Source organism: Lolium rigidum, chromosome 7 (genome assembly GCF_022539505.1).
Source record: "Lolium rigidum isolate FL_2022 chromosome 7, APGP_CSIRO_Lrig_0.1, whole genome shotgun sequence".
Lineage (NCBI taxonomy): Eukaryota > Viridiplantae > Streptophyta > Magnoliopsida > Poales > Poaceae > Lolium > Lolium rigidum.
This window is the reverse complement of record NC_061514.1, coordinates 333,599,667-333,614,446: the sequence shown is the minus strand read 5'-3', so window position 1 is coordinate 333,614,446 and position 14,780 is coordinate 333,599,667. Positions and strand designations below refer to the sequence as shown.

General features: G+C 44.7%; 1 protein-coding gene across 1 annotated transcript; it reads right to left on the bottom strand.

Annotated features, from left to right (window-relative positions):
- Positions 1-3,383: 3,383 nt before the first annotated feature.
- On the bottom strand, positions 3,384-10,602 carry LOC124677248 (cis-zeatin O-glucosyltransferase 1-like). The gene is made up of 2 exons (XM_047213248.1): positions 9,461-10,602; positions 3,384-3,886 (listed from the first exon to the last, which is right to left on the bottom strand). Exons 1-2 carry the CDS (start codon positions 10,600-10,602, stop codon positions 3,613-3,615), a joined length of 1,416 nt encoding a protein of 471 aa, XP_047069204.1. The 3' UTR covers positions 3,384-3,612.
- Between the last annotated feature and the right edge of the window lie 4,178 nt (positions 10,603-14,780).

The window sequence follows — 14,780 nt, the reverse complement described above, 5'->3', positions numbered from 1 at the left end:
ATAAGGAACAAAGTGTACATAAGAGATCAGTTTATGCGGTGGAAGGAAATTATAGCCTGAAAGGGAGTACATAGGCGATAAGTTTATGCGGTGGAAGGAAATTATAAGCCTACAAGGGAATATGAAGAGGTGCTCGCATTCTCATCTCACACAAATCGACATTATTACAAAATCTTCTTATAGAGGTAGAACAGTCCGGAAGTTATGTCTGTCATACATGACATTACGCTTTGCATTGTGGCTTACTTTCGATTTTGGTTGCTATGCTTTACTTTTGATTTTGGTTGGTGTTTCCTGTCCCTTCTATAGTTGTGTGTGATTATTCAAGTGCCTTGGGTATACGGTAGATGTATATACATTTGATTCCTCTTACGTGTTATTTATGCAGAGAAGATCAGGTTTTGATCACCAATTGCCCACGTACCAATTAACAGTTATTTCTGTTTATCACTATCAACTGAAACCTAAAACAATGTTCGCTGTCCTTTTTTTTCCTGTTTAACATCTTCTGCTATTTAGGTGATGATATGTGTCAGCGCTTCCTGCAAACAATACTAGGAATTGTAATTGATTAATGATTTGAATAGTGGTTAGTACTACTATGTATGTATTGGCTCCTTATAAGAGGTGCCGCATTCAGTTTTCAATAGGTGGAGATTTCAGCTTTAGAGTCTGCCATCTCTGCTTTTATGTACCCATTCATATGAAACGGATATTTTGCTTCATCTGCACCATATGTACCCATTCATATGCTGCTACTCTCTCTAGCGTTCGGCGACAGGCTCACCATCCTCGCGGAGACTTGGCACGTGTCGGGATTCTCCGCCACCCAGATGCCGAGCGCCTGGCTCGGGGCCGGGCCAGGCGTTCGGGAGAGCGAGGAAGAGGATGAACTGGCTTTGGAGGCTCGCGGTGCTTCTTGGGATCGCGTTCTGTGCAGTCGTGTCACACTTCAGGGCCTCAGGGGCACGGCGTTCTTTTGGCAGGGATGAGCTGGACAAAAGTACCCTCGCGTGATGTAGTCTCTCTATCTCTGGATCATCTTCTATAATTTAATAATATCTAATACTGGTACTAATTAGTTATTCTTTCTTGTGAGAGTAAGGCAGCTCCGTCCCTGCACCTCACGTTTGCTACATTGTTCATTTCATGTACTTTGTCCTAATTTCACCTATCGAATTTGTTTTTTAAATCTAAAAAAGTAATATTTTTTGTCACCTGGTTTCTACCACCATCCTTGCCTAAAATGTAAATTAACACGAATTTCACGGGATCGTGCGCCAAGGCGCACATCTAAATCTAGTTCGTCTAAACTTTGCTACTCTCCCAGTTCAAAATAGTGCCAAAAGTGACAGAGATTTGGTGCACATGGGCACCAGTGATCTTTTTTTTAAATAAATTAAAAAAATCATATTTTTCAGTTTTAATTTTTTTTTTAAAAAATCTGCATTTAGCCAATAATGTATCCCACAAATGTGTAAAATATCAATTTCAACTACTTCATATTTTAAGCTACACAAAAAAGACAAAAGTGCAGATCTGAGTAGTCATTTTCAAATCTCCAAAAACATGTCAGATTTTGTTATTTTTGTCTAGCACAAAGTAAAAAAAAAAAATTGGATTGAGATTTTGCATGATTGTGAGATGTATAACTGACAATTTACAGAATTATTTTTCAGATTTTTTGATAACTAATAAACATTTTAATTTTTTTTAAATGGCAAGAGCACTGGACCTCGGGAGCCAAAAGCACTTTTCGCAAAAGTGAAGGCAAATAATCCATCCGTCCCACAAAACATGTCGAAGGTTTGTCAAAATTTTAATGTATCATGAGGAAAAGGGAGTATTTTAAACCAGAGGGGAGTAATATACCTTAAAATCATTTAGTATGAAAAAACACACAGATTGCAGTCTTATGTTCTGCTTGGGATAAATGTAAAATCGGTACGGCCACCGACATTTAGTTCAACAATAGGCCTTATAAATTTCCATGTGAGTTCAATGAAACCTAGTTCATATATTCCAAATTAGAAAATGTTTTGGTAGGTACCAAAACGTCTTATATTTTAAAATGAAGGTAATAAAAATGTTCTCTATCACCACCATGTTCTACATTTCCATGCTTAGGCCTACTATATTTTATGCTCTAAGGGAAGAGTGTATGCCAAATAGAGGTTTTAAGTCTTAAATTTAGCTTTTGGCACTGGTTTCCACCATTGTAGCTCCCTTATTGATAATATAATTGTGAGCATAACCAAGTCTGCGAACAGTATGGCTGGTTAGGTCGCCTGCTCCCAAGTGATGATGTGTGACTTATACATTGAAGCTAAGGAAACTACAATGTGAAATATATACGACTAAAACATCTACAAGAAACTTGTTCAATGAGAAAGGGGATGTTCACAACAGTACATGAACACACATATGCTCTTTATGGCAACATTGAACTACATGAAATCATCTGGTTGTTGTGCAACTGCCACATTGTATCAAACATCAATGTAATAATTTTCCTATTTAAGCGTGACAAGAGAGATGGAACATGCTCATCCGGCTTACCGTAGGCCAAAGTTTGGCATATTAAAGCTTAGTCGCAGCTAGCTTCATATAAACATACACCATGTATGGAGTTTCCACAAGTTCCGTACTTAGTTAGAACTACTTTCGTAATGCTATTGAAATCCACATATATAATAAGACTTGGAAGCATCAGGATTTTCGATTGCTCTAGCTTTATGGATTTCGCAAAGTCACACCGCCATGATGCTAGACTAGAGATCAACTCTTTTCGGGATCTTTGTGTGCAACTTGAGTTCATGATTGGGTTAGTACTCAATGCCTTGGGATATTCAGCTTCAAGGCTCCACCCCTTTTTTTCCCACTAAGACACACTCTACATAATGGTGGACTATAGTGAAGAATGTCAGCAAGTGTTAAAAAACTCATGTTGTTGCTTTTTGTAAATATACAATATATCAAACCTATGCAGGGAAATAGAGGAGAGAAACTTCCCATGACTTGTCATATTAACTCATTAGCTATAAGCTTTTACAAAAAAGACAACTAGAGTTCAACATAAACTACACTAAATATGGAGAATAGGAATATGAGACAAAATCGGAGGCTAAATTTTGCTCCAAAAATTAAGTTGCTGAAATATGGTGCTGGATCCGGTTAAATTTTGCTCCGGTTAGAAATTTCTATTATGCAGAGATTATTATGCACATCATACTTGGATTTCAGTAGTACTTTATTTAACCGGATTTGATTTTTTATTTTTTATTCACTGTGAAATCGAATTAGGACTTGAATACGTGGCACGCTAGACGCATCTAGTTTCAATACGATCAATTTTTTGGAAAACATTTCATAGTTTTGTGGGTGTGGTCTATCTGTGGGCAACATGGAGGAAGCACTACCAATCCCTAGCATGAACAAGAAGAGGATCAGTCACAATATGTGCCGACATTGCTTAGTTCGAGTCAACAGCAGTCCAGCATTAGTCAGTTGCCACGCAGCAGCAGTTTCAGTGAGTACCAATTTGAATCAAAAGCTTCAAGAGCGGCCAAGAATGTTTAACTCCAGCTCAGTGATGCATCGCCTATCTATCGGTCACCTCGTCACGTAGGCGACAAGGTCGTCCATGTCCCGGCTCGACGATCCGCCATTGCCACGGGCGGCGCACACAGCGTCCCCAAGCGCCCTTGCCCTCTCCCGGACCGCCGCCCCTTCGTCCGATCGCATCGCCCTCTCGATAGCCACGCCGATGGCGGCCGCCGGCGTGACGTCCCCTCGCTCCTCCCACGGCCGCACGAGCATCCCCGCCCGGAGGTACTTGCACACGAGCTCCGCGTCCCACGGCTGGTCGTGTTGGAATTGATCTTGGCTAACAACCAAGAGATATAGAGAGATAAAAGGGGACTTGGTCCACCACATCTCACCTCACGAGGGAGCCTTGATCGGAGGCCTCTAAAACCAACTTTTGGTCCCGGTCCCCAGTCCCCAAACACCTGATATAAAAGGAACATATTGCCCATACGTGGGATTATGGACATGGTGCCTAACCACCAAACTACCCGATCCTAAAGAGGTGTTGAGGGGCTGGAAGACCGAGTACCACCGCCGGCCATCACAAGGACTGTGCCGACGGCGTCCATGACCATCTCCACCTCCAGGAGCCGGGAGGGTCCTGCTGCCGACGCCTCCACCTCCATCCGCAGCTCCCCACCTCCATCGCCATGGGCTTCACCATGCCTCGCATCCGGCAGGCAAAGAACTCTTCATCAATTTCCCTGTAAGTTCATCTACTAATCCCTCTGTCAGGTGCTCTAAGATATGATCAGATTATGTTAATGTTCTCCCCTAATGACGTATTAAAACTAACAATGGTATCAGAGCTGATCTGGTCATCTTAGAGTCCTAAATTTGGTTAGGAGATAATGTTTAGCCCCTGTTATGCATGCTAGGCTCTCAGATTTGTTATGCAAGCAATCTGATGATCCTATTTTAGTTTCGAAATCATGCTTAAGCCTCAGATTAGCCCGAATTATTGTTGTATGTTGCATGATTAGATGATGTATACACCCTAACCCTGATTCCCCAATTACGGATGAACCCTAATTATGCTATTTGGCACGAGTCTGAGGATGAGAACCTCACCTGATGCCGCCGGGTGTCTGCCTCTCCCCCTCGGGGGCCCGTCGGAGCAGCCGCCGCTCCGGCGAGGGCAGAGATCCCGCGCCGCCACTCTCTCCCGACGGAGGAGTGCGCGGATTGACGCGCGGTAACGCGCGGAATGGACGGACCGCCGGTGGCCGTCGCGCCGCCGGCCTTTGTCGTCGCCTAACGGCTGCCGGACTCGCCGGTGAGCACCACCCCCTCACAGACGCAAAGAAACGGCGCCAGTAGCCACGCTCGACGGAGGAGCGCGCCGGACATGGTCCGTCGCACGCTGCTCCGGCGAGCGCAGCCACCGCGCCGGGATGATGAAGGCGAGGCTCGCGTGCCTCGCGCAGCCGAGCGGGGCCGCCTCGCGCGCATCGGGCCGCCGGGCGTGGCCACCTCGCGCGTCGCGCGCCGTCGCGGCCGAGGCGCCTCGCTCGCTCAGGCCGCCGGGCCGTGGGCGCCTCGCGCGCTCCCGCCCGCCGTGGCCGTGGCCGCCTCAAGCGCTCCCGCCCGCCGTGGCCGTGGCCGCCTCAAGCGCCCGCGCCGCCGGGCCGTGACGCGGAAATATCGGGGGAGTGGGGGGAAATGACTAGGGTTAGGGTACCGGCCGGCGGTTTTGTTCCGTCTCGTTTCGATCACAGCCGTCGGATGCATCCGACGGTCGAGAACAACGTGGAGGTCATTCAGGCCATGTTGGCTCACTGGGCCAAATGCGAGAAAAGGCCGAGCCCAGGTTACTTCGCCATGTAGCCTTCCTAACGTTTTAATGCCTCTGGGCGGTATTTTGTTAAGGGCTGCAGTACGTTTTTGGGCCAAAGATTTTCTTCTCTGTTTTCCAGTGCATTTTATGTGCTATTCCAAAGTTTTATGATGATGTAATATGTACTATTTAAAATCAGAGAATGCAAGAAGTTTCAGAGGAAGATAATAATTTTCCTTCCGTTTAAATTTAATGTTGATGTCATTTCCTTGACATATTTCAATGATCTCTTATTAATATAATTTGATGTTGAAGTACAAATGTCGTAAATGATATTGACATTGAGAACAATTTGGTGTAGCTCTCCTAAGTTTATGTGTATTGTGTACATAAATTTTGTTTGAGCATGTGGTTTATGTTAATATCGCAATTGTGACATGACAATTATTAGTTTATGGTGATATCATGATTATGGCATTTATAGTGATGTGATCATCACTAATGGGCCGAGGCCAACTTAAGGAATATTATGATGATGACCATGTGGTTCGGTTTTCCGCACCGCACTGCACGGCCAAAGAATATTGAGCCAGTATGACAAAGTATTATGTTGGTGCATGCACTGACTAAAGATTCAATGGCTATTATAATGATTATGAAGTTATGGTTATTTCTCCAAATGAAGATGTATTCCTTAGAGAATTTTGACGTGATAATGGTTACATATGGTCATTTATTTGACTATTATTGCTTACAAAATTCTATGTATTTGGTGAAGCTTGATGTAATTTGATATTCAAATTTATTTGGAGAATAATGCCATTCTTACCATGGATGTTACCCTAATGTTTACTCAGTGAGATGTCAATTTTTTATGATGTTAATGTATAAAATGAACGGTACTTTTGTATCATGTCGTTGAAAGTTTAATGATTATTTGACACCTAATTGATATTATAGTGTCAAAATTTGATGGAAAAATGATCGGTGAATTGTTATGAATCATTATCTTGATCTTTTCTATGTTAATGACGGCTATTAAATTGGCGAAAGTTTTCACTGGTTGTTATGTCAATTGAGTTTCTCTAGTCAAAATGGACCAACACGAAGTTTTGATTATAGATTTTATTTATGAGCATATGATATATGGTACATGATAATATTCTGACCAACGTTGATTATTGTCATGTTTCATTTTGAAGAAATAAGATTCTTTTCCGTTTTCAGCCCAACGGTGATACGGATTAGAACAATAAATAAACTTGTTGTGATTCTAATCATTGCAAGTTTTACTCATGTTTAATATTTATAATGATGCTCATAAAGATTTTGTCCCTTTTTTTTCATCCCAATGAACAAGGGGTTTTGCTATGAGGACAATGACGAATAAAGCATTGTAAGACAACTTGTTTCTTTATATGAACATTTTGTTCTTTGGAATGCAATCATTTTATGTAAGTCTCGCCATGTGGTGAGAATTTTTGTGTCCTCGGTGCATGTATCTTTTGTAGTAATTATGTGTGCTATGACACAACTATGATGTAAGAGAGGTGAAATGAGACCTCGTCGAAATTATGGTAAGTTTACCACATTTCGAAGGGGGAAAGGTAATGTCTCATTTAATATGGGTCATCTTACTCATTTTTACTTACGCCAGAATAATATTGTATTAATTCTTCGAATATGATGGAACCAACGAGAAGTCCTATTTGGAGAGTGAATGAATGAAAAATCACACTAATGTTTTGACTCCTTTTCATTAATGTGATATTACTCCCTAATGAACACTATGAAACACACATGAATGATAAAGTGGCAAATTTGCCATTCTAATGTTGTTTATGGTGTAGCATGTGGCTTATGGTTATATATCTGACCAACGTCGTTTATGATCATTTGTCTTGCTCCACTAAAAGTGGCAATGTTGTCAGTACCATGTGGATCATGATTGTAATTCTGACCAACGTCGTTTATAATCATGTGCCATATTATTTTTATCAACTTCTTTTCCACCTTCTGCCCAACGGTATTGTGGTTTAGAACTGAAATGAAGCATTATCAAGTTTTGGAGCCATGTTCTCCATATAAAGTGATCACGGAGAACTGGAGCTTATGAACATGAATCTTAAGGAGAATTTCATGAGATATTTGTTCATATGCATCAATTATGTTGAGATTTATGTAGTCCCTAATGCAACACTTGGTGTTGAGCCTCAACAAATTTCATGTTATAAATAATGTGTGTGAGAATTCATCTTGGTGACCTTTGCCATGTATGATGAAGATTATGAGTTTCACTTAAGTAAGGAGCTCAATAGAGTTTCCTGAATGAGTTAACTAATGGTAGGCCTTAAATGGCTATACAAAACCAAATGTGACTCTAAGAAATAATGTTACAATAGTACCTCAAGACGAGGGGGAGTAAGCTTCACTACTTTATGTATATTGAATCTTATGGTCTATCAAGAGATTTCAATCTTCTATGTTATGATATGAAAGATCTTGGTAATGCCTTATACTTCGATTGTACTAAGGTTCTCCAAGATATATATATAAGTCCAATCTAAAGGAGTATATGTTTTATTATGATGACATACATTGATGGAGTACGAGAGAAAAAATATTATGCATTAGTACTCTATCTCACCTGCTACTAAAGCTAAGGGCGATAAAGATGGACATTTCAATGTCACATGAACCATTTTAAACTGATCAGATAATGTTGGTTCCTTATGCTTGAGCTGTCAGAAGCAATATGTGTATTTAAGTATGAACACGCCCCATTTACGATCGGGATAATTGGCAAGTGGACAATAAGTTCAGCAATTGACCGCTGGAAAAGCCACCAAAAGGTCTTGCGGTACATGCAAGACAATAAACTTTACATGCTTATTAATAAGATGTCTGCTAACCTCGATATCGTGGGTTATTTGGACATTGTTTTGCGTGGTGTGTGGATATTAAGGTTTCCACATCATGTTGAATCCTCACCTTCGCATGTGGAGCTATATTGTGGAAAAGCTCCAAAATTAATATTGATGGCATTAGTAATGATGCAAACTATTATGTGGCATGTTAAGAGGCTATTGGGTAGGTTGTATGTCAAACAAGTTTTATTCCCGAAATTGAGGTGGTAGACAATATTTCTAAACCACTTACTGCAATATGAACACGCAGTTTTCTATGCGAGTAACAACAAGTCAAATGGTGTTGCCAAAACCATATTGACAATATGTTTCATGTTGTGAAAGATAGAATCCAGGATCAAACTATTGTTGTTAAGCATATAAATATGTTTTATATATTTTTGGGATCCGTTTATCGAAGGCCTAGTCACTCCTATTTATGATTATGTTGCCGGCATGGGTTGCTAGAAAGCCTTTTGATCCTGGAAATAAGGACCGTCAAATAAACCAACTCCCATAAAGTGTTATGTTTTCCATTTCAAGATAGGATGGTGTACTATAAGTACCGAGGTTCAGTGACATGTCTTTGGCTACTACAACACCTTACTTTGGTATGTTGTTCCTATTGAGAGTGGACTTATGATGTTTGTTATCCATACGATCAAGGGGGAGAATGTTGGAATTGATCTTGGCTAACAACCAAGAGATATAGAGAGATAAAAGGGGACTTGGTCCACCACATCTCACCTCACGAGGGAGCCTTGATCGGAGGCCTCTAAAACCAACTTTTGGTCCCGGTCCCCAGTCCCCAAACACTCGATATAAAAGGAACATATTGCCCATACGTGGGATTATGGACATGGTGCCTAACCACCAAACTACCCGATCCTAAAGAGGTGTTGAGGGGCTGGAAGACCGAGTACCACCGCCGGCCATCACAAGGACTGTGCCGACGGCGTCCATGACCATCTCCACCTCCAGGAGCCAGGAGGGTCCTGCTGCTGACGCCTCCACCTCCATCTGCAGCTCCCCACCTCCATCGCCATGGGCTTCACCATGCCTGCATCTGGCAGGCAAAGAACTCTTCATCAATTTCCCTGTAAGTTCATCTACTAATCCCTCTGTCAGGTGCTCTAAGATATGATCAGATTATGTTAATGTTCTCCCCTAATGACGTATTAAAACTAACAGGTCGCTGTGCATCGGCCACGCCAGGATGGCCTTCCCGTGGCTCAGCCCCTCCACCGTCGAGTTCCACCCGCAGTGGCTCATGAACGCCGCCGTCGCACCGTGCGCCAGGATCTCCAGCTGCGGCGCCCACCCGGTCACCACGACACCCGTCCCTTGCGCCGCCGCGTCGCCGAGCAGGGACGCCGCCGATTCCGCGAGCCGGCGCTCGCCGCCGGGCTCGCGCATGTCGGCGCGGTCGGCGTCGCGCAGCGCCCGGACGAACCGCTGCTTGGTGTCCCGCAGCGCGGCGGCCAGCTCCCTGACCTGCTCTGCCCGGAGAGACGACGTCGTGCCGAACGAAATGTACAGCACCGACGACGGCGGCTGCCCGTCGAGCCACTCCAGGCACGGGTGCCGCTCCGCGGGAGTGTCGGGGACGGGGTTTAGCAGCGGGTTCAGAGGCCCGACGGCGAACAGCTTGTGGCCGTCGGAGGAGGAGGCGCTCTGGGCGGCGAGCACGTCGAGGAACTCGCCCTCGAGCGCGCGGCAGGTGTTCACCACCATGCCGGCTCCCGGCGCGCGGCGGCGCTCCTGGCCCATCCGCTTGGCGAGCGCCACGAACTCCCTGGTCGCGCAGGCGTCGGCCGGGTGGAACACCATCCCGTGCTCCCGCAGGAGGCGGTGGCCGGGGTCCATCCACCCGACGTTGTAGGACGCGGCGAGGCAGTGCACCCCGAGCGCCTCCCCGTTGGGCAGCCGCGCGGCCTCCCCGGCCGCGAACGCCGCCATGCGGTCGTGCAGGACCACGACGCGGCGGTGGGACGCCGAGAGCTCCTCTAGGAGCGCCGCGAGCGAGGCGCGCGCGCCGCCGCCGTCGCAGAAGGCCTCGAAGAGGGGCTGCATGTGGGTCGGGAACGGCGAGGAGGGGTCGGGGTCCGGGGACGCGTGCGCCGGGACGTCGAGCGCGCGGAAGCGGATGGCGAGGAGCGCCGCCGCGTCCCAGCCGTGCACGCGCGCGCGGGCCTCCCGGAGGTGCGGCTCCGGCGCGGCGAAGTGCACGGGGATGCCCCGGCCCGCGAGCAGCAGCGACAGGTGCAGGAGCTGGTTCAGGTGGCCCTGCGCCGGGAACGGCACCGTCACGACGGCGACCTGGGATTCCATCGCAGCGGCTGTTTCAGATTGGAGGAGAACGGCGGCGCACGGAACTCTTTGGGAAAGACGGGAACTTTATCAAGATGGGGCACCACACTAGTCTCCAGCTTTGACACTCTTCTCCTTGTTCAGATGAGATGAATTCCTACCAGATTGCCCAATTTCCCTGCAACTTGAGATAGACGCTACCTCACGAATCTCTTCACTGTTTTACCTTACTTAACATTATCTTTGTTCGTTCCTTCTTGGAATGGGTTAAACGTTGTTCACGTCAGCTGCATTTCTGCCCAAAGAAAATCTGCATTTCACCAGGCGAGCTCTATACTTATCCATGGCTCCATGCTGGATATTGGACATGTGGAGATAACGAACCGCATACGCATAAAACATCACAGCCATTGGGCTTTAAACGAGCCAAATCATAGCTAGTAGGTCAAAAGAACCGCGGGCCATGGCTTGGACTCATTTGGCCATGAGCTCCCCTAAAAAAAGTTTGGCCATGAGCTTTGGAATTCGTGGGTTGATTCGAGCGTATCAAGATCAGGTGCCCAGCTATGATGGAACCCCTCATCAGCAAAAAAAAAGTCACCATCCATGGGTGAATATGATGATACCATGCATCAAAAACATCTACCAGGAAGCTTGTTCATGTTCTAAAAAAAAGGAATCTTGTCCATTGAGGGAGAGGATGTTCACAACTGTATATGGGCACACATGTGCTCTTTATGGCAACATTGAACTACATGAAAGCATCTGGTTGTTGTGCCACATTGTATCAAACATTAATGCAATATTGTTCCTATTTAAAAGTGACAAGAGACATGGAACATGCTCATAGTTCTCAACGGAGCCATCCGGCTTACCCGAGGCTTGGCATAGTAAAGCTTAGTCGGAGCTAGCTTCATTTTAACATACACCATCTATGGAATTCCACAAGTTTCACACTTAGTTAGAACTACTTTCGTAATGCCATTGAAACCCACATACATATATAATAGGATTTGGAAGCATCAGGGTTTTTGATTGCTCTAGCTGTATGGATTTCGCAAAGTAACAATACAATAATGCTAGACTAGAGATCAACTCTTCTTCGAGGTCTCCGAGCTCAACTTGAATTCATGATTGGGTTAGTACTACTGTACCAGGAATCAGTGCCTTGGGATATTCAGACTCCCCTTAAGTTAAATAAGGGATCTTTCTAGGCCCATTCACTCTACTTAATACTTCGCACCTTGGTTGTCTAGACCGTGCCCCCAGGAACGCCAAGGTGATCAATGATAGCAATGCAGAATATGATGTTGTGCCTATTTCAGCTACAAGGTTCCACCCTTCTTTTCCGCTAAGACACACTCTACATAATGGTGGACTATAGTGAAAAATCTCAACAAGCGTTAAGAAACTCAGGTCGTCGTTTTTTTGTAAATATACTACATATCATAACTGTGCAGGGAATTATAACAGAGAAACTTCCTAAAAGATTGCTTCACTAGTCAATTGAACCAAAAATCTGAACTGATGGAAAGAGACTAAACATGTATTTATATTCAACACTTCCCACAACTTATCATATTAACTAACTAGCTATAAGCTTTTACAAAATGGACAACTAGAGTTCAACATAAACTATACTAAATATGGAGAGTATGAATATGAGATAAAATTGAACGCCAAAGGGAAAGAAGGAGCAGATGATGATGATGATCTTGTTGAGAAGGAGCCAAGGTTCAATACTGCTACTGTTCACATTGCTGCCTGGAGGAGACTTAGAGAGTCCAATCCCTATCATTTTAAGGAACGAACATATACCTGTGCCGACAAGGAATTTTGGACCAAGACTCAGGCATGCTTCTGGGATGATTTTTACAGCTCTCCTGAACACATGAAGAACCGGTGCCCACCGGACGACGTTCCAGGGGCCAAGCCAGTTTGGCCCGGTGCCTGCCACCGGATGGCCCGACGCATGGCCCGGCGGCACCGGGCGAGCCACCGGATGGTCCGGCAAAACCAGCCCTAGCACCGGTGCCCACCGGGTCTATTCCAGGGGGCCTGGACGCTCAGCCGGTGGGGGTCCGGCGCCTGGCCCGGTAGCTGCCGGCCGGCCTGGTCTGTGGCCCGGAGGCACCGGGCGCTGCACCGGCTCGTCCGGTGCCTGGCCCGGCAGACCGGCCTGCCTCGACCACTTGCTGAGCTGGACTTCACCAACGGCCAGATTTGAAGCTAGAGTATAAATACCCCTTCACCTATCTCAGAACACTTAGGCAACATACTATAATCTGTTCTTGAACTCTCTCTCTCTCATACTCCATTGTTGGAAACACCAAAAGCTTCGAATCTCCCTCCTCCTCCACCCAAACTCAAATCCCTTCGGGGAATAGCTAGAGGAGGTCTTGATCTATAGTCCCACCTAGCCAAATCTCATTCCCCCTTGTATTCTTGAAGAGACTTGCTCTCTAGGGTTCTTTGGAAACCCTAGGTGGGCAAAATCACCCGGAAGCATCCGAGCTGTGGATTTGCTCCGACAAGGATTGTGAAGGTTTGGAGGCTGCCTCAAAGTCTACCACAAGTGAAAGAGCTATTCTTTCGTGGGATATGCTTGGAGAAGAAGGTGAGCGTTCATAGCGTTGGGAAATCCTTCGTGGGATCCCCACCTCTCCAAACGTGACGTACCTTCTTGCAAAGGAAGGGAACACGGGAATACACCTTCGTCTCCGTGTGCTTTCGGTTATTTCTAATCGATTTTTTTTTTTACTTGTGCTATCTTATCTGTGAGAGCCTTCGTGCTTGAGTTACTTGCTTTACCATCTAGGTTGCTTCACCTAGTTTGCATTAGGCTCACACTTATATTTCGCAAAGCCTAATATTGCTAAGAAAGAATTAAAATTTGTAGAAACCTATTCACCCCCCTCTAGGTTTACCATCTCTAAACTTTCATACACTCCCCGATATAGTGAAGTTTTGCTGGCTGGGCCCGTGGTTTTTACCTCTCTTTGTTGGAGAGGGTTTTCCACGTTAAAATCTTGTGTCCCCTGCGTGTGTTCTTTTATCGTTCTTCGTTATTTGCTTATCACATTTATAACATACATGAACACACATGTGCTATTTATGGCAACATTGAAGTACACAAAAGCATTTGGTTGTTGTGCCACACTGTATCAACCACCAATGTGATATTGTTCTTATTTAAGCGTGACAAGAGAGATGGAACATGCTCATAATTCTCAATGAAGCCATCTTCTTACCGAGGCTTGACATAGTGAAGCTTAGTCGGTGCTAGCTTCATATAAACATACACCATGTATGGAATTTCCATAATTTTCGCACCTCGTTAGAACTATTTTCTTAATGCCATTGCAAACCACATACATAATAGGAATTGGAAGCATCTGGATTTCTAATTGCTCTAGCCTAGAGTATTGCGCAAAGTAACAACGCCATGATGTTAGATTAGTGATCAACTCTTCTTCAGGGTGTCATCGTGAAACTTGAATTCATGATTAGGTTAGTACTAAGCACCATGCTTGGGATATTCAGCTTCAAGGCTCCACAACTTGTTTTTGTCATTCCTCTAAGACACATTCTACAGAACTGTAAGGAGGGTGGACAAGCCTAAGAAACTTATGTCGCCACTTTTTTTTTGTAAATCTACAATATATCGTAGCTCTTCAACGAATCATAGGAGAGAAACTTCCCACAATTTGTCATATTAACTCATGAGCTATAATATTTTATGAAAAAGACAACTAGAGTTCAACATAAACTACAATAAATATGGTGAGTAGGGATATGAGACAAAATCCGAGGCCAAATTTTGCTCCAAAATAAAAAAATAAGTTGCTGAAATATGGTGCTGACTTCAACGGGAGGAATTCCAACTCCGCGGCTGCTTCAAATCAAAGGGGAATCGACAACTAGCGAACTCTCTTTTGACTCGTGTCGGCTGTCTGTTCTTGTTGTTCAGCTGAGATAATTCCTACCAGATTCTAACCCGATATTACAAATCTTACCCTGCAACTTCATAGATCAGATGACACATAATTATGGTTTTTTGTTTGGGACAATGTATCATATGCATGTTATGAGTTTTACAAGCCAAGTATATCAACTAAACATAATTATCAAACCATCATGAGTTTGTGACTGTTAAGAAGTATCAACATTCAGACTGCACGGATGGTTCTATGGCGGGC